This window comes from Patella vulgata, chromosome 2 (assembly GCF_932274485.2).
Source record: "Patella vulgata chromosome 2, xgPatVulg1.2, whole genome shotgun sequence".
In the NCBI taxonomy this organism is placed as follows: Eukaryota; Metazoa; Mollusca; class Gastropoda; family Patellidae; genus Patella; species Patella vulgata.
Genome location: NC_065880.2, coordinates 32,042,252 through 32,063,329, shown reverse-complemented (window position 1 = coordinate 32,063,329; position 21,078 = coordinate 32,042,252). Strand labels below are relative to the sequence as shown.

General features: G+C 36.3%; 1 protein-coding gene across 2 annotated transcripts in view; it reads left to right on the top strand.

Moving 5' to 3' along the window:
* LOC126811383 (A disintegrin and metalloproteinase with thrombospondin motifs 2) overlaps window positions 1–21,078 on the top strand; it is a 33,924-nt gene extending 12,846 nt beyond the window's left edge. Inside the window, exons 4-24 of one of the 2 annotated variants that reach the window (XM_050536958.2) lie at window positions 1,289–1,448; window positions 3,543–3,709; window positions 4,346–4,429; window positions 4,782–4,923; window positions 5,385–5,490; window positions 6,063–6,206; window positions 7,660–7,795; window positions 8,441–8,551; window positions 8,849–8,991; window positions 9,418–9,481; window positions 13,022–13,127; window positions 13,808–13,941; window positions 14,350–14,470; window positions 14,978–15,064; window positions 15,850–16,013; window positions 16,415–16,553; window positions 17,326–17,458; window positions 18,047–18,266; window positions 18,686–18,850; window positions 19,066–19,201; window positions 19,651–21,078. In XM_050536958.2, coding sequence (XP_050392915.1) covers window positions 1,289–1,448; window positions 3,543–3,709; window positions 4,346–4,429; window positions 4,782–4,923; window positions 5,385–5,490; window positions 6,063–6,206; window positions 7,660–7,795; window positions 8,441–8,551; window positions 8,849–8,991; window positions 9,418–9,481; window positions 13,022–13,127; window positions 13,808–13,941; window positions 14,350–14,470; window positions 14,978–15,064; window positions 15,850–16,013; window positions 16,415–16,553; window positions 17,326–17,458; window positions 18,047–18,266; window positions 18,686–18,850; window positions 19,066–19,201; window positions 19,651–19,847 — 2,859 coding nt within the window. In that variant the 3' untranslated portion in view covers window positions 19,848–21,078. Of the gene's footprint in view, window positions 1–1,288; window positions 1,449–3,542; window positions 3,710–4,345; window positions 4,430–4,781; window positions 4,924–5,384; window positions 5,495–6,062; window positions 6,207–7,659; window positions 7,796–8,440; window positions 8,552–8,848; window positions 8,992–9,417; window positions 9,482–13,021; window positions 13,128–13,807; window positions 13,942–14,349; window positions 14,471–14,977; window positions 15,065–15,849; window positions 16,014–16,414; window positions 16,554–17,325; window positions 17,459–18,046; window positions 18,267–18,685; window positions 18,851–19,065; window positions 19,202–19,650 lie in introns of those variants that run through there. The other variant, XM_050536960.2, reaches the window with a different exon arrangement.

Below are 21,078 nucleotides of genomic sequence, written 5' to 3'. Positions count from 1 at the left end.
CCGTGCCATCCGAACAACTAGGCAGCTGTTTTTGTCAGGTCCTCCGTTCTGTACTACTAACAAGGGGGAAACCACGTCGGAAAATCCCGATGAACTTTCTCAGTCACGCGACCTCCAGGCTAGTGAGCCAGCGTCTTACCCACTTAGCCACTGTGGCTTACCCCCGGACAATGAAGACGAGAAGACTCCATGCAGTTTGCTATAAGGGTTAATTTTGCCCGGTTTGCGGCAAAATTCCCTCGAAAAATGACAAAGGTTACAAAATTCAGAAGAACTTTCTAGGTGGTCAATACCGCGATAGAGCTACATAAACTTAGAATATGTGTCAAGATAAATTACCACAGTACCTGACATATTAGCGATTGAGCACATTAAAAAGCATAATTTATACAGACGTTTCGACAAGTATTCTCTTGTCGTTTTCAAGTAAAAGTGATCAAATAGTTAGCATGAAATGGGCGACAAAAGGGTAATTGCCTGGATGTTTTCGTCTGCAGAGTACCTTCGGCTTCTGAAACCCAAGCTTAAAGTAGCTAAGTCTCTAACTCAATATCATCCAAAACCTTCGACAATGAAAACACGAATTATTTGTCAATTTTAATCAACATTGGTGTTGTGATCTTACCGGAAAAAGATGGGCTTCTGATATCCAATATTTAAGACAAAATAAACATTTTACGATTGGTACACGAATCGTGTACCATAATGCGTTTCAGCGCAAATTGTAACAAGCGACTCGAAGAACGAGGTTAGACATATTCCACACGTCATGTCAAACGATGATCTCATATTCTTATCTGGAGAACATGCGCAATAAATACTATCGGTGTAGACTGGAATAACCAGAGGCTAGAGATTGCCATTGGATTGTGACTTCTGGCGTATTTCGCCGAACATAACTGTTTTGAAATTAGAGTAAAAACGGAAACGATTGAATGTAAATCAGTTTATTTACATTCATATTACATTATTATATACGTTGCGACCCATTTGTGTCAATTTGTAGGTCCCAAATATTAGCGATTTAGCTCCTTTAAACCATTACTTTAATTATATACATGTCGTAATGCGTGTAGTGTATGAGGTGGTGTATGAAAATTTATGACAGAAGCCCCGATACATCTTCTCGTCCGTTGGGAACGTCGCACAATGAAGATATTAGTTTCGTTGTGAACAAACTCGTTTATTGGTTCGACAGACAGGATATTATTAAAGTGGATTATTCCTGGATCCCAACCCAAATGCCAAACAAAGAACACGATAAATTGTATATTTGTATTTATTTCAGGCAGGTTTCATTCAAACTCCAGACGAAATGTTATTTATTGAACCATCGGGAGTGACCAATCAGAATACTGGATTACAAGCTCATGTGATATATACGTGTACGCGTCAAGTAACAGATCTGACTAATGATACATCAGAACCGTTACAGATACCAGCAACAGGTAATTTGATACGACGTTACTGTAGGCCTAGAAGCCAACTGACAAAGTATGACGTTTATAATTTGTTGGCCTTGAATACTAATAATAACCAATTCCTGCGAATCTGCATCCAAATTCTTCCAGATTGAGAATTCATCCCGTTGCTTTCTAAAGAACGGAATGAAACTGGTTTATGAATCAGTCTCACCGAGCCACCTGATAACATGACGTGGGTGTGTGTGTGTGTGTGTGTGTGCGTGGGGGGGGGGGTACATACAATTTAATAATGTGCAATGGATCCTGCATTCTATGGGGGGGGGGGGGCGAATGGTTTCGATTTAACCCTTACGCACAAGCGAATCATTGAAATAAAATTGAACCATGTGTTAGTCCCCATTTCTCCCCCCCCCCTCACTCTCTCTCTTGCATTCTGTGATTCAGGAAAATATTTCTTAGGGCACTGTGAAATTTTTTTTTAGTTCAGCCAATTTTCCCGTGGTTAGTATCGACTTGAGTTTTCTTCAATTGCTATTTAGACATACAGTGGACTCTTGTCACATCCGATCTCTGATCACTCCGGATTGCTGTGACATCCGGTATGATTTTCATGTCCCGATTTATTTCCTTATTACTTCAGCCAATAAATCGCTGGTAAATCCGAATTCTGTATGTTCCGGATTCCGAAATCAATCAGCCGTGCCGTCACATAATTTCCATTGAATCGACACCGTATAATCCGTACTTCAAACGGTGGGTGTGAAGCATCCAATTATTGGTGAGATTAAAACTCAATAGGTGTGAAGTCAGAAAAGATTAACAAGTAATCACTAATCAATTATCGGTGAGATTAAAACTGTGTTGATTACTTTGATCGGTAAAGCAGTGAACCCGAGTTGTTTTAAGGGAGTGGACAAGATCTACCTGCCAGTCAATTGGTCGGCCAATCGCAAAGCTTGGATGACTGAAGACGGGGACGATGAAGAATATACATTAACGACAGACTTGACCTATTCAAAATTCCTACGCACGCTCAACGACATTAAACACTTCGCACAGATTAAGGACGAAAAGATGATCGCAAGAATTCATTTGTTAGAAGATGTTGCCCAGGACTCCGCCTTACGATATGCTTCCGGTAATCTTAACTAAGCTAACTATTTTAAACGATTACATGCATTGATATTTATAAATATATTGTACGCATGCATTGATATTACATGTAAACGATTTATGAATATATTGGACGCATGCATTGTTATTGTTAATTATTTAATATAATAAAATTTTGAAAGTACAGAAAAGTTTATCATATTTAAAGGGAATAGCATTCTGGTGATTCGAAGCTACAATATAAAAATACTTCCGGTTTTCGAAGTTACAGTATTTCAGGTTTTGGAGAAAACTAGGTATTCCGAAACGCTGTGTGATCCGAATTATTGTAACGATCCCGTACAATGTCGGATGTGACAGAGTCCACTGTACATTAACTGTAAACTTTTAGTGCAATGTGATCTTAAGAGTTTGTTGCTTTTACGTGTTTTCTGTCTAAACATAGATATTGTTTTCTCAGCATTTTAAAGAAACCTTATTGTCACTTTGTTTATATAACTAAATTATTGTTTGTTTATGGTGAAACAGGGTTAAATCTACATCACAGAATACACCGACAGTCTAGATGTGTTTTTAAGTAGACATATCATGATCTATTATCCGGACAACGAAAAAAAATCTTTAAACTATAACCCGTCATAAAAACATGTTGTTTCTTACTAAATGACAATATGGAAATGAAATAGAGTTTAGTGTCCTACGTTTCTTCCCCAATTGGGCTAAATGATGACAAGCATACGCCATGCAGTATGCTATAATGTTAGTTTAAAACTACTAACTACCAATCTAAACAAACACGGTATTCCTTATTCTCTATTTCGACCAGTGGAATACACAATCAGAGCATTATGTGCGAGGCATATACCCATCATTTTTCAAAGTCATGCTCATAATAGAAAATAATTCTGATGAACCCAAAGCCATGCAATAGCAGAAGTCAGTTATGTTTACGTCCGCCATGTATAATTATTATACTTGTGTTCTTTATTCATGTTTTTTCTTCAGGACCACAAGAAATATTAACAGAAAAGACCAGACATCAACGATTTCGGTCTAAAAGAGCCACAAGAAAAACTAAATATGTCGAGGCTTTCGTTGCTGTGGATACCACTGTTACAGCTGTCGTAGGGAAGTCAAGGGTCAATCTTTACGTCATGACTTTGATGAATATTGTAAGTACCGAGGGTTAGTGTGGGTCTGAAGAGTCTGATTGGATCTTGACGTCTTGGTTACCTACATATAGATGTCAACTCAATCCCTTTTAACTTTATGGTTGTGTCTGTGAAACAGCGAATTTGACAGATGAGATGCATAAAACTCGAACCAGCGGTTTAAAATTAGACATCGTTGTGAAATCAATGTCCATCAATGCGTCAATATTGTAATTAGAGAAAAGATTAATAGGTGGTATACGTTTGAATCACAAAACATGTTCTACAAAGTGGCATGGTCATTTCGGCAGACTTATAACGGCAATTGCATGTTTTGACTTTAATAAACAGGTAGGGGATGGTCGAATGGTTAGCGCGTGCGAGCTGGATCATAGGGTCTGTCATTGAGTTAACTGTCGTGGTTTCGATTCCCGCGTTGTACGTGACAAGGAGTAGGGGTTTCTCCGGGTCGTCCGGTTTACCCCCACTGCTAAAAGACCCCTTCGCGCAAGCGAATTATTGAAATACAATTGAACTATATGTTAGTCCCAAAATGACCTAGTTTGTGTCGAGCACACGAGTTCTGAACAAATCTTATAGCAAAGTTGATGATTTCTGTATAGCAAAGTTGATGATACAAAATAAATTTACTTTCAGGTTAACGCTGCTTACCAACACGAATCACTAGGTATTGACATCCGAGTTGTTGTGGTTCGACTCCTGCTTCTGGATATAAATCAGGTAACTTTATCATTTAGCAATCGGCATATTTCTAAAGACATTTTTAAGAAAAGCCCGTTGTGACTACAGCACAATAAATAATACTCGAAAATCAAAGCCCTTCAAAATATTCCGTTTAATTGTCTGTATTACAGGTTTTGATTGGTGGGTCAAACAATCAGTCTGCGCATGGCCAAATACTAAAAGGAATTGTCTTTATCCAAAGATGAAGTAAACGACCTAAGTATAAAGCGGAACACTTTGATTGATATAATTTGGAATATTCTTAAATCTGTTGATATGGATTTAATTCGAATATTTATTTATTGTTAGATGACATCTCGCCATCATAAATGTCAATCTGTTGTTCTAGGAAAAACAAGTGATATCTAAAAACAATCCATTCGGAACAGTACAGAAGTTTTGTACCTGGGCGATGAGATATGCCAACCACTACGATCCACAGGGACACGACATCGCTATTCTATTAACTCGTGAAAATCTCGGACCGGCAGGTATAATCGTTAGCGTATTATTTTTCTTGAATATGTGAGGTTTAGCTAAACGAGATATTTTAAAAATTTTAAAAACAATTTGAACACCACACCCCTTTCCTTGATTTAACACAGTTTTCGGAGACTAGACTAAAAGCCCCCCCCCCCCCCCCCACACACACACACACACCAAAATGCAATTGCAGCGAAGGTGTTTCGCGGAAACCATGTATCACCCTTCTAAAGTCATAAGTAGCACAATCCCTGGTGCCTCACGTCAATGAATTTATATCAGGGTGTGGTATCTAGTTATATATATGATTTTTTTTATCAGGATATATTATCTATGTTTATATTTTATCAGGGTATGTTACCTATAGTCATATTTTATCAGTATCTATTATTTGTGTTTATCAGGATTATATGTTGCCCATATTTATATTTTATCAGGAGATATTTTAACTATGTTTATATTTTATCAGGATATGCACCGATTACTGGAATGTGTAATCCCGGAAGAAGTTGTGCCGCCATTAAAGACGAGGGATTTACTTCCGGATTTATAATTGCCCACGAGATGGCGCATGTGTAGGTAGTTATAATTCAAATTTTGCTATTTTCATCAATTCAAATGTATAATGGATATTTAATAGCCTCTGCTGAAGCGTCTGAAAACGACATTATCAAAACGAAACACATATTGAGTTTTTAAAAATGACATTACAACCATGCACTGAGGAATATTGAATTTGATAAATGTGAACGTTTCATGTGAAAAGGAAACCAATGAAGTTCGAAAGCAGCCACAGTACACGCAACCGCTTTTATAAATAACTAAACATTAGTTTAGGGATGACTGTTTTGATTTGTTCATGGAATAAGGCCAATGGTGGTTGATATTATATTTTAAGTTATACTGGGGTTTTTTAAAAGACATATCGCACACGTTTTTGTTTATACGATAATATAGTTTTCGTTCCTTGATACAGGTTTTTAAAAATAGTATTAATATCTATCAGCAGATGAGCAATATCCTATATTTCTGGATAATGTTTGTTTTATAGTATTAATATCTACCAATAAATGGACATCCTATATTTCTGGTCAATTTTTGTTTCATAACCAACACATGAACAATGTCATATATGGCTGTTTTCTAGGTTTGGTTTATTTCATGATGGACGAGGAAACCCATGTACAGGTTCAGAGTACTCAACCGCCATCATGGCTAGATTGGTTGAATCTAAATTGAACTATTACTGGTGGAGTATGTGCAGTAAAAAACGCATGTTAGAAGTTATAGAGTAAGATATTTAAGCAACCAAGTTTTAACTGATTAATAGGAAATTACCGTGCACCATTGCCGTTATATAATTTGAAAACCTGGCCCCTTAGGCCTCATTGTATTCTTTATACGCCCACATTTTCATGTGGACGTATATTGTCGTCGCCCCTGTCCGCCCGTCCACAATTTGTTTGTGGACACTCTACAGGTCACAATTTTTATTCGATTTTGATGAAACTTAAAATATGGAACTATCTCCCAAAGATCTCGGTTCCTTTCGATAATAGCATAAATCGGACCATAACTTCATGGATTATGGCCCCTGATTGTAAGAAAAATCACCTTTTTAGCTTGTGGGCACTCTAGAGATCACAATTTTTATCCGATGGAAAAAACGTTGGAATATATCATCGTTACATCCTAATAACGGCTGAGTTCGAATTTCGTGAAAATGGGACCAAAACTGCAGAACAAATGGCAGCCCTGTGTACGCATATAGTGTAAATATATGGTATATCAAGGTTGTGGAGCCTCTAGAAGTCACAATTTTGATGAAACCTGAAATATATCTTTATAACCCAAAGATCTTGGTCCATGTCGATATTCGCGCATATTGGATCGTAACTTTCTGAATTATGGCCCTTGGTGTACGAAAAATCACTTTTTGCTTAGCTTGTTCTCTATCCATCTCTGGGAAAATGTGGGCGCATCTGTCTGGCAGCCGCTGGTTTTATTCTAAACTGATGATATTTGTAATGACCACGAAAATAATAAGTCCACGGTGATGTACAGAGTCTGCCGTTGATATCGCAGAGGGAGGGGGGGTCCATGATGGCTCAGTGAGTAAGACGCTGACTCGCTAGTCTAGAGGTTGCGGGTTCGCTCCCGATGTTGGCCAAGAAAGTTCATCGTGATTCCCGGCGTGGTTTTCCCGTGTCGGTGGTATATGACGGAGCGCCTGGCAAGGATAGATGTCTAGTCAGTCTAATAGGACGAAAAACCTTTTGTAGTTTGAATTCGAAAGAAGGGTATGCCGTCTCGCCGCTGTTCGGGCAAAATTTCCCTCATAGCACACGTATTCCCGTCTTCATTAGCCCGGCCGGAGCAGAACAGTAGGACGTTAAACCCCATTTGATTTCATTTGATTTTCATTTCGATATCTTATAGAGCATGCAAGAATCATACGTTGCCAGTTAACGCCGTCGCTGGTCCATTCATTGTCTTGCAATTGTTCAATATAATTGACTCTACGTTAAAATTTGTAGATTGTTTAAAATACTTCACGTATACAAGTATGATTTTCGTGGTAGGATGGATCTCTTTCAAATCGATGCTTGTGGATCTAGGATTATGATTATATCTTTAAATGAAAAACAAACCATTTCACTTAGAGCCGACCATGTTGATGTATAATTGATCCACATAGACACACAGTATAATGTATTATTGTGCACTTAATTTCTCTTCAACAGTTATCTTTACTGCTTAAATGATGACCCATACCAACTATCTGGATTACCAGAAGTGCCTGAGCTAATAGGAACAGGCTGGAGTCTCGAACATCAATGTCGTCTAGAGTTTGGTGAAGAATTTAACATCTGCAATGCCGTAAGTTCTAAACATATACATGAAGAACATCCATTTTATGTCATCGAATAATCTATGTGTTGCGTCGCGTATACTAATTATATTTCTTCATCGGGATCGGCAAGAAATTAGAAAATTGTCTGTAAACCTTTTAACTGATTGAAATCTGGAGCTTGCTAGGCTTTTAAACTAAAACCGGGTTAGATTGCTCTTCGTCCTATCCTGTGTATTGGTAGAATTAAAGCGAGAATTTCATTTATTTCTATGTCTTTTGCTCAATAGGTTATCAACTCACTATTATACGATCATGGGCATTATTTCCCACCCTTAAAAATCATTGACACAGAAAATAATAACACAATTACCTCCCTTGTTTTCCTATTACCTTCATGGAATAGCTATGTTCAAATGTTTGAATTTGAAGCTGAAAATGATATTTTTGCCAATTTCTCAGCTGGCAATAGTGAATTATAGGATTGATAGGATTATTCTTTAACAAGGTGGGGATGTTTATAGATACCATCTATTTTAAGGCTTTATTTTAATAAATTTTAAAAATATAACTTAAAATATGAAATTGTAGCTTTAAGTTCTCCATATTTATTAAATTTAAAATATAGTTTAAACTTAAAGATAAATCAACATTTTCTATTATTTTCTTTTTAGTTTCACGCTGATCCTTGTGGTGTATTGTGGTGTAGTAAACGACGTTCACCAAGTTTATGTCGAACTAAACGTGGCCCGGCTTTGGAGGGAACTCATTGTGGACGAGATAAGGTAATGATATATAATACCATCGTCCCTATTGCTCCTTAAGTGTGTGTTGGGGAGGAGGCATTGTTGACGAGATACGGTAATAATATATAATACCGTCGATCCAAACCTCCTCTACGGAAAAATCATTGTATACGAAATAAGGTAATGATGTTACCCTCAACTAACGCTCATTACGGAGAACTCGTAGTGGACGAGATAAGGTAATGATATATGGTACGATCCAAACAATGGTTCGGAAACAAAATTTCTAAAATTATATAATTTTTCAAATGAATTAAATGTTCATCTTCCTTACAGACGTGTATTAAAGGCAAATGTGTTTATGTTGGTGATTTAAGTCCACTTGATGGTAATTGGGCAGATTGGTCACCATGGACGAAATGTACTTCCGACTGTGGCATGGGGTTACGATATAGAAAGAGAGAATGCAATAATCCAAGGTATGAAGCAGTAATAAAGACAGGCGATTTGAATGGTGGTGGCGCTAGAGAGACTCCCATATAACCCACGGCTAATCAGGCCTTTATAGGTCTACCATATGACATAATTTTGTTATTTCAAGCGATCTTTTACCCATAATCAAACCCACGAATCATGACCTACTGCGTTCGGAATAGGCTATACGACCACAAGCACCCGCCACATGTTTTTATTTCTAGAGTCAAAGAGACAATTATCTTGCAGCACTATTTTGCAGCACATATCACATGACCCAATAGAGCTAGCAATTGCATGTTAAACCCCCGATATCGTCATTAATGGTGAAACCGCATGGAAGGGCAAGGTCGTGCAATGTAAATTGTTTGATGGCCAATGTCAGTGGATTGTTGCCAGCAATTTAAGGCCAACTTTTATTTATATTTTAGCCCAGCCTATGGAGGAGATACCTGCGCGGGCGAAGCTGACATCACCGACGTTTGTAAATCAAACGTAAGTCTGCTATATTAATATCATGAGTGTGCTTACTCTTCCGTGGACACATGGTACCACTTCACTATTGTTTTTTTTCTTATTGTCAAATTACTTTGTTACTCACTCGATTTTGTCTTTGGATCATTGGATTCTTCCATTTTTTTGTGTATTAAGACTACAGGGTCGAGAGGGGGGGGGGCAACGGTTAGCGTGTGCGCGCCGCATCATAAGGCCTGTCATTGAAGACAATTTGTTATAAAATTTTACCAGTGCAATACTCTCTTGCCGCTGTGGGATATGCTATCAATCAGCCACATAACTTATTCTTTTTTTACAACATAACATACGTTTCCTAGCACCCGTTGATACAATCCTTTCGTGGAAAGTCAGTGTGTACGAGACTACTCGATTCATTCGCCTATCATTTGATGCTGACTTATCACTCGACCACGGAAACCTTGTTGGTGAAATGTCGGGCACTTGTATTTTTAGAACCAAACAATAGAAATAAACCTATATTTCATATTACAATTTATTTTTACACCTGGAGAGAATCGGGCAATGTTCTTGTTCATATGAATAACAATGGAATGACTAGTAAATATAAACACAATAAATTAAAAATTGAACAAAAAAACCCCAAAACATTTGAAATAATGTTCACGACATGGGTACTGTGACCCGGTGACTCAAGTGGGGTTGAAAAACTCCCAGTTAGTGAATTGTCGCCCGACATGACTAACAGCTTACCAACAGGTTACTAATAGCAACCAGACGTAGTCCCAATTAAGATCCCAATTCGTCAACCAAACTCGCTTCATGGATAAATATATCAGAATAAATTAGTTAAATTGATGGCTAGGACATGTAGTATTTTCCATATTGTCTAATCTCCTGAGATTTTGTGGGTTGAAAAATTGTTGCACGTGACATAAGAAACGGGAAGTAGGTGGCGAGACGGCAGTCGGTGTGTGGCCTTGACCGCCCGTCATTCTCTGTAGAATATGACCTGTTGTAACATGTACAGATTTGTAATAACTTTAATATGCATTTAAAGGGGCGTTTTCGTTAGGGTTAGACTGATTCTAAATGAGCGAGTCGATTATCTCTATGACTGAATTCACAATGCTGAAAATTTATTCCACATTAAATATTTTACCCCACCGAAACGAATACCGACTAAGACGTTGTCTGTTACATTTTGCGAGCTAAGCATATGAGTATTATCTAATAATACCAATGGTGACAGTTAAAATTAACATGATAGCCAAAAATATCATGGCATACAACAGAAACCTAACTACTTGATTTAGAGCAGTCTAGACTGATCAGTAGCACCATATTATTCAAAATTAACTACAAGTTGAAAACGATAGGGTATCTTTAAAATGAATGGTAAACGAATAACGTGTTAAAGATTGGTAAGAATATGCTGGTAATTATGTGTAGACTTGTAGACAATATATGACATATACTAGGTCTGTGTGTTATATACAGTCGTGATAAACACAATCTGAACATGTAAACAGTAGGACAACAATAAGTTTAAAATACCACACAGACTACATGAATGACAACTTCTATTTTTAAAATCTCAACCGGACGTGATAATCACCTCGGAAATATACACAAGCGTTTATTGCTGAGTAGACAAAAACAGTAAAAATAATAAAAACAATCAGCTCTAAACCAAAATAGTACTAAATTAACTACAGACATCGTTAACGACAAATTCATACACTGTTCTATGGGTCAACGCTCTTCAAGTACGATCGACATGAAACTTGGTTGTGCTGTTGACAAAAGTACATGGATTGACAAAATTCGATTTTTGAAATCACGTTACAATTAAAATGTCAAGATGGCTACGACGAAGACACGATGGGCTGCTGGTTAATATTATATAGTACACTCGATCCTGTTAATATCTCGACGGGATGGGATACTCACCTAATTTGGTTCTAAACCAAAATATTCTTAACACCTAGCTACACATAGAGTGTCATGCCCATATAGTGGCACGTTCATAACACTTAATCAAAATCTTATCCTAGTACATAGAGTTTCAGGAGGCATAATCACTTTCAACTAATATTCAGAACATTCACCTAATGATCGAAACCCCAAATCTAGTCTAATCCAATCAAAACATTTTGCTGATCTTCATTAAATCCATTAGAAAAATATGCAATAATATCTAAACGGCGCTCAATTTAGCAATAATATCTACATATGCATAATGATAATATGAAGATTTATATATCTCGAAACTCCACATAACAAATGAACATGCCCAGTTCACCAGCAGTTACTGTGTTCAGTGATAATTCAGCACAGACATGAAATATATAAAACGTTTAAATATAAAAAAGTTCGAGCGATCAGATTTAGAATTGATGCAACAGTGAATTTTGAAGATTTATTTAGATGCTGTTAATTAATGTCACAGTTACCTAGGAATATGAGCAAACACCAATCGTTTTTACCTTGAAATAGGGCAGTAGGAATGGAATGGAACTGGGTTTAATGTTTTTACAACTGAATAATTCAGTCATTAAATCCATTAGAAAAATATGCAATAATATCTAAACGGCGCTCAATTTAGCAATAATATCTAAATATGCATAATGATAATATGAAGATTTATATATCTCGAAACTCCACATAACAAATGAACATGCCCAGTTCACCAGCAGTTACTGTGTTCAGTGATAATTCAGCACAGACATGAAATATATAAAACGTTTAAATATAAAAAAGTTCGAGCGATCAGATTTAGAATTGATGCAACAGTGAATTTTGAAGATTTATTTAGATGCTGTTAATTAATGTCACAGTTACCTAGGAATATGAGCAAACACCAATCGTTTTTACCTTGAAATAGGGCAGTAGGAATGGAATGGAACTGGGTTTAATGTTTTTACAACTGAATAATTCAGTCATTTTGAGACAAACATAATGCCGAGTTTTAAGTGCGCAATGAGAGACACGAGAATTTTCCCCGGAGATCGACGTTTCCGTTTACGTCTTACTTTAGGTATACGTCAATGTGTACATGAATTAATCCAACGGTGAAAGTGTCCTTTAGGTGTACGTCAGTGTGTACATGAGATGACCCAACGGTCAACGTGTCCTTTAGGTATACGTCAATGTGTACATGAATTAATCCAACGGTGAAAGTGTCCTTTAGGTGTACGTCAGTGTGTACATGAGATGACCCAATGGCCAACGTGTCCTTTAGGTGTACGTGAATGTGTACATGAATTGATCCAACGGTAAAAGTGTCCTTTAGGTGTATGTCAATGTGTACATGGGTTGATCTTGGCTTGACTAGACACACTTGTCTTTTCATCCCTGGATTCAAGAAGGTTCTTGATAACCGTGGGCACTAGCCTTATTATTGTTTGATGATCATGAGTAAGAAGCAGCATTTTGTTTGTTGATATTTAAGCAGTCTAGTAATGACTAAACTGTTTCTTTGGGTAATCCACACAACTGTCAATTATTTTTGTAATGAGGTTTAATGTTCAATTATTTTTGTAATTTTGTATCGTGCAGGAATGTAAACAGTATAATGACGATAGAGCTTTACAGTGCTCTGTATGGAATGATATGCGCATAAGACCTGGTACGCATGAATGGAAACCGTACACGACCAACGAAAGTAAATATATATGTATCTATTTTTAAAACCAAGAAACACGATAAAACGATACATAAGTGAAATGAAATGGGGTTTAACGTCCTACTGTTCTGCTCCGAACTGGTCTAATGAAGACGGGATAAAACGATACTGGATGATTGGTTATGCCAATGGGTATATGCATAGGCGTAGGAGCTCAAAGTAATTCAGGGGGGCATAAGAGAAAATTGCCCGAAATCAATACCGTTTTTTTCGGGCATACATATCATAAGAGAGCTTCGGGCATATTTACGGGCATGCAGTGGACAAGAAAAAGACGAGAAAATACTTTTCGGGCAGTGTGGATCTCATAGAAATAAGTTAGTTATATTTTTTCTCTAAAGGTTAATAGAAAAAAAAGGTCGTCGAATTTTTCATTGCCCGAAAATAATTTTTTTTGGGGGGGGCCCCTGACCCCCCGGCTCCTACGCCTATGGGTATATGCCGATGATTCATTGTGACTTTGATGTCTTGTATATTGTTTCAATTTTAAATTCAGTATTTTCTCACCCGCAAAATATTAATTCATAGTGTGTTCATTGTTTCATTAATAATTTCTTCCCTGTGTTACTGACATTTGGAAGGTAAATTTCAGATTAATGGTGTTGTAGAGTCACTTGAATTTTACTTTATAGTTAATGATTTGTGTCATTTATTTTTAGAGAGTGACTATTGTAAAAGTACATGTATATCAGAACAAACTAGAGAGACACTGACTATAGATATCGATGTTGAAGATGGTACACCCTGCACGTATGGCCATTCTGATAATCTATGTATACATGGTAAATGTACGGTAAGTTGAAAGTTGAAACCAGCTATAGATATTAGATATATAGAGATAATGGTTTTCGAAATTACGCATCTTAAAAATAGGTGGAGGTCATTGGATTCATTCAATTATTCATTCAGTTGTACATTTTCTTTTTTATTCTGGTATTTGATGTAGGTTTCTATGTATTCGTTTTCTTATGATTTTTCAAATTTATGTATTTATTTTTCAGAGTTTATTTATTTATTTTTTCAATTTATTTACTTTATTTTTTAAATTTATTTGTTTATTTTTAGAAATTATTTACTTTATTTTTCAAATTTATTTATTCGTCTTTTAAATTTATATATTCATGTTTTTTAAATTTATTTATTCATCTTTTAAATTTATGTTTATTTTTATTTTTTAAAATTTATTTATCTATTTATTTAGATAGTGGGCTGTGATGGTATAATTAATTCTACTAAAGCAAGTGATCAATGTGGGGTATGCGGTGGTGATGGCAGTCAATGTAAAACAGTTTCTGGTAGTTATAATAATGTTCCTAAAGCAGGTGTGTATAATAAGGCATGGATAAATTAAAACAGGGCTGATCTCATAGAGAAACGTCCGAATATTCAACCATTAACAGTGATTTGAAAAACAAATCCCCAACATATTCTATAGATTTGAATGTGTATTCTTTTTTGTTGATTATTTTGTATAAATTAAAACTCAATATATTTGTATGCCAAGCATGTTCTGATATTCTGTACAGTTAAGAGAGTCGGTGTAAAGTTATAACAAATACACAAACAAAATAGAAAAAAGAAGGCAATTAATTTCTTGGGGAATATAGCACCCACTGTACTGAATAGAAAAAATATATTTAGTTGGATGGAACTGTCGCACACATGGGTCTTTAGACGTAGAAGAAAATCGAAGGCTAGCCCGACGACATTAACTCCTTGTAAAGTAGAAGCGTGTGATCGAAATCACGACTTGCATATATAACAAGACATGGAATCTCAAATCAATCTCAAGCTTTGTGGCCGAATAAAAGTTCGTATACTATTTACAGGAGATGCTTATGAACAGGTGATATATGTACCTAGAGGTGCCACCTATATAGAAGTTACAAAAACCTCCCGATCACCTCATTTCATTAGTAAGTATTATCTCTTCTGACTGTAAGGTCTGTAAATATATTGCCAAAATTAAAAATAAAGATAAAATTGTGACCTAACAGTATCAATACCTAACCTTTTACGAACCAAATATTGCGAAGGCTGGTCGGCACAGCTTCCCAAACCTTAGAATTCTGTGAAAACTATACGCAGTTAAAATAATAAGTTAATTTAAACTCGGACTCGTTCAGCAATGTTCATTAGTGTAACTTGCACCTTCATTGAAACGTGGGTGTGTAATCTTGACACTACCAAGTATGGTTTGGTTATTAATTGTTACACTAAAGCCAATAAACAATTCCATCAGAAACGCAGTTACCCACAGTAAACAACTGTATTGTGATACATAAAGGATGTACAATTTACATCCATTTTTAACAGTGCACCGTAAATCTTGTTTTTCCCGTTGTCAGTTTTGCAGGTCGTGCACGGTGGATGGCTTAGCATGGACAGTGTCTAGTCATTCGGATTGTACGAAAAATAGAGGTCCCGTGTACACATTCATGCGCACGTAAAAAAAGAAACCTTGACAGTTGGAATTCGAAATAAGAGTAGACCGGTGTCCGGGCAAAATATACTCCATAGCACGCTGTATGGCGTAAGCCAAATCGGTGCAGAAAAGTAGGACGTTAAACCCAATTTCATATCATTTCGTAAATCAAGTTTGCATAAATAGTCATCTAGGGACTAAGGGACCATTTCCAGTAAATCCTAGCTGAGTGGTACTTTTGCTAGAAGCTATATTTGTATTGTGTTTTTAATACAGGCTTAAAAGATCCAAAGTATGGTGTGTATTACCTAAATGGTGATAAAAGACAGATGGGGTCTCGATCGTTTATTGCTAACGGTGCCGTGTTTGATTATAAAAAGGGATCAAGTTATGAGAGTTTAGTTACAGAAGGGCCAGTGAGAAGTGATCTTGAAGTTATGGTGAGTTTGCTTATATTAGATATACAATAAAACATTAAACATGCGGGATTATCTGGGAGCATATTGTATGTGGTAATCGCCGCCCGGGGCTGCCGGATAGTCCGGAGATTAAGCAATATTTTCGTGGCAAAATACTGATGTCTTGTATGTTTTTACTGTCCACTACACATGTATGATAGCCTAATCATCGTCGCCGAGCGGTCTACGGTTTCGATTCCACTCTACCTGACAACGTATGTCTTTACTCGTGGGTATTCCCAATGGTCATCCGTTTTCTAACACTATGGATTGGAAACAAAATAATAGACTTCAGATGTAAGCATATCTCTCATGCATAAATTAATCATTCAAAAGAACGCGATCGTGAACTTTTAATTTTGTTATTACCGGTTGTATTTTAGCTATTTCCTAACAATTATCTACAACCAGCATCTGTAACTTATCAGTTTACCATGGATAAAAATGACCACACCTTGGAGAAGAAGAACTATAAATGGAAGTTTTCTAAATGGTCGGAATGTTCTGTTACGTGCGGCACAGGTCAGTTATAGATTTAAATACAATCTAATCTTGGACATACTGGAAACATCTTGTTTGTCCAAGAGATATAACCTTACGATCATTTTAAATTAAAGAGTGTGTTTGTGACGTCACTAGCGGAATCAGCACTTACATTTAAAAGGTGTAGAAACCCCACTACTAAGAGTTATCTGCGATATCACCGCCGGTGGAAGCGAACGTTAACCCTAATGAACGAAAGCTCGGCTAAGAGTTAATAAACAAATTTAATCGGTTTACTGAAGCATGGTCATTTTCGTCGGGGACGACATTGAAACATCTGGTGATATTGATGACGTGAATAAGACACTGGAAAGAAACCCCGAATGGTTACCGACATTATCTATCTTAGACCATTGAAATAAATGGACCAATTTAATAAACAGTCCCAGCTCCAGTTCGAGCAATTCATGATACGAATATTATAGCATCGGGATGTCGAAGCAAAAATGGTGCTGTTTTAATACATTTTACTTCCTACCAAATAACTAAAAAGGAATTGAATTTAACGCTTCGAGCTATTACGCCAACTGGGCTAATGGAAACGGCCATGTGCTAATGTCTACTCTTTTCTGACTTCCAACATTCAGGGGACCCTGAACTTGCTGCAAATGGTATGCAGAAGACCTCGGTTATTCGTCTTGTCTAAGCAACTAGGCGCGTTTCTCAGTCAGAACAGGCTGGAATCTTGGTCGGTGAGCCCAAAATTCGTGGCTTCCCAAACAGTCACTTACCCATTCTTTGTATATTGTAGGAACTCAGCAGATTATCTACGCATGTCATGATAAAAAAACGGAAGTTCGGATTAATGATGAGATGTGTAGTTATTTAGATACACCAAGAGCTGATGTAGCTATGTGTTATAGACCTGATTGTTCTACAGTGGAGTAAGTTATAGTCTGTGGAACACGGACATCTTTGTAATAGCCAGCAATCTCACGATAAACAGTAAATGCATGTATCACATTATCGTCTCCAGAAAAAATTTAAATCCTTCAAATTTATGGTTCTGTTTATCTTTCTCCAATCTTGATCTTTATCTTTAAAGCCTGTTGATCATCACTTGGGCAATGTTGAATGATTCGAGTACACTGAAAGGAATATCAGGTCAAAATAGTTTAAAGTAACAATGCGCCATTAGTACTTTTCGCTCAAATATCCACAGTAATATTTTCTCAGATTGATTATTTAACATTTAATTAAGAATACCAAATCAAAATACCAACGCTAGATGACGTCGCGGCCTTGATTCAATGAGATTTTAAACATGTCTGTAAATTATTTTCGCCCACAACAAAATACTACAAGTGAGCAGCATATCTCTGTAAATACTGTATGGAAATTAACAATTTTTGGACCGATATTCTAATTAGAAATTCAACTTTCACAATATGATAAACACACGAATTTAAGTTTAGAGATCATTTTTAAATTTCTAAAATGCAGATAAAAAACTGATAATTGTTGTTTTACAGTTTTAACTGGGTTATGTTGGATGACTGGTCTGAATGTTCAGCTTCTTGTGGTGAAAATGGGTTGCAGAAAGAATCATACGCCTGTGAACAACACCTTGAAGATGATACATATGAAATGGTTGATTTGGAACTGTGCTCTGGTATAGAAGCCCCGAATGAAACGCGACCCTGTAATGTAATTCAGTGTACATTAGATTGGACAATCGAGGAATGGCAAGAGGTGAGAAATTGTCTGTTAATACAATTTGAATACGGCTTGTGGTATATACAATGAAGGGGTTAGAATCTATCCACCACAAACTGTATCTGTATTGCACGTGCAGTCGTTGGTATTACGAATAGTGTTTATACATAAACACGTCCGATATAGACCAGACATCGAGCATGACGTCATCACCGCTATCTTGTGATTGTGACATAATATACAAATCGAGGTCCGTCAATCGATGCGGAATTGTCTAAGGAACAAGCTTCATGTCGATCGTGCTTCAATTGGCGGAAACTTAGGCTTATTTCGATGAAAAAAATGGGTAGCGCTTAGGGACAAATTCCATTTCCAGATTCTGAAATCTAGGTTATTTTTTATAAGGTTTGTCATAATATTATGTAAAATTCATGAGATTGTAATGATTATTGTAGTGTACAGTAACATGTGGTGATGGGTTTGAACGGCGACAAGTGTATTGTGGTATTAAAGATGATGCCAGTGACGATTCTTTATGTATAGATGAAAAACCAGTTTCAACAAGACAGTGCAATCTAACAGAATGCAGTTTAGAATGGATAGTAGGAGATTGGCAACAGGTAGGCATTAAGTTTGGGTAATTTATACTTTTAAAAGTATAATAATTGGTATATGAAAAGCCAATTGTCGTAAGTACCAGAACAGGTAGCATTTTAATTTCTGTATTCAAACACCATCAGCACACCAATAAGGTCCATCAAATGTCAGCGTAAATGTTACTAAAATAGAGCATTATGGCAGGCCAGCTCTATGATAATTTTATTCTGTATTTCAGTGTTCTAAAACATGCAGTACTGGAATTCAGAAGAGGGATGTATATTGCGGTGATAGGGTCGATGAAAATGATGATTATTTATGTCCCGAAGATAAACCAACTTCAGCCAAATTCTGTAATATGGGAAGCTGCCAAGGTAAATCTAGATGATATATACACGTTGGATAAATAGGTGTCAAAATTGAAGTAAAATACAAGAAATCATTCTTCCTCCCTGCTATCTTTACGGTTATGTAAATATCCAATTGAAGTCCACGGAAACTCAACTATAGTAGTATTAGTTACCGATAATATTTAATACGCTATGGCGATGTACTTTTATAAGTTATGGTTTAAACGACCGTTCTTATCGTTATTGAGTACTCTACACACCGTCGATAAATAGTGATCACGTCTGGGGCTATGTGTCACATCCAAAATCTGCCAACTCAGTGGACAAGCCCGTCTGTCCAAACATATTTATTACCAAGTAACCGGGGTCTGGGTGATGTTATTCCTTCTAGAAAACCTGATACCACTTCTTTTTTTATTTGTGATGTTCAAAAAGCCAACAGTTGTGTTATATTTTGGTATTTTGTATTTCAGTGCATCGCGAATCGTTATGCCTTAGAGATAAATATAGTTTTTGTAGAACAGCTAATGCTAAAAAATGTGTGTTTGGCGGATTTAAGAGGATTTGTTGCAAGTCGTGTCGGACATTAGCTGGTGCCGCCTACAGGAGAATCGCTGCCCTGCGAAGATTTGCTAAAGCAAGAAGATTCAGACGTAGACGCATGGGTTAAGGGGAAATAGCTCTTAAACACTTTCTTATTTTTGTGTTGGACTTTTTGGGGGTTATATATTAAGGAAGTTGAAGTTGATCAAACTCCTCATAATGATATATTTGGTTTATCCCGCTCTACATTGTTGTAGCAAGCCGTCGTTCGTGAGTCTAGTTAGGTCATATTTTAAGAGGTCTTACATGTAGTCGCATTTCATTTTATTATAAATATCACACACAGTGATGTAGTTCTAGTTGGCTTGTTAGTCTGTTGGTCACATTTTTTGTTCAAACATATATTATTTACAGAACTATATGCATTTAATCCCGATTTCATGAGCGGTATTTGTTTGAATATTTCATTTATAATTTGTGACTCTTGTAGTCGTTTCGCTGAAATGGTATGCTAAGAATCACTATGGAGATGTAATGTCAGAAGGCTTACATCAACAGTTGAAGGATTGGGTTTATGTTGTTCCGTAACTTATGGTCGACTATATTGTAATATCGTACCTCTCTGTTATAATGAGACCCCCGTACTAGAATTAGTGGTAATGTATTAGTCAAAAAATGAAATGGGGTTTAACGTCCTACTGTTTAGCCCCGACTAGGCTAATGAAGATGGTGGCGGACTGAACAATACAAAAATAAATCTATTTTAAACAAAAAAATAACAAAAAAAATCGAGCGCCCCCCGCCCCCATTTGTAATACTACGCATTGTTAGGATTATCATAGATTTAGTAACCTACAGTACACATAACCCCTCATCATAATATGTATTTTAGCGGGAATTTCATAATGCGTGTTTCTTAATTCAATATTTTTCTGGTTCAAGTAGTAAAAATTTCTTTATTCGAATTTTATACTTAGATTTAACACCATGTCTTATTAGGATTTAATGCTAATCCTTATTAAGATTTAATACCAATCCTTAATAGGATTTAATGCCAATCATTATTATGATTTAATACCAATCCTTATTAGGATTTACTACTAATCCTGATTAGAATAATCCTGGTTAGGATTTAATACTAATCCTTATTTGGATTTTAGAATAATCCTGATTAGGATTTAATGCTAATCCTTTTTAGGATTTTCATAGTTATAGTAGCCTATACATAACATTTTAGTTAACAATTACATGTCTATTAGTAATGCGCTTTTCTTAATTCAACATAATATAGTATACTCTATTGTTCATGTAAATATTATCACATGCATTTACTTCTTATTTGTGATTTGTTGAAATAA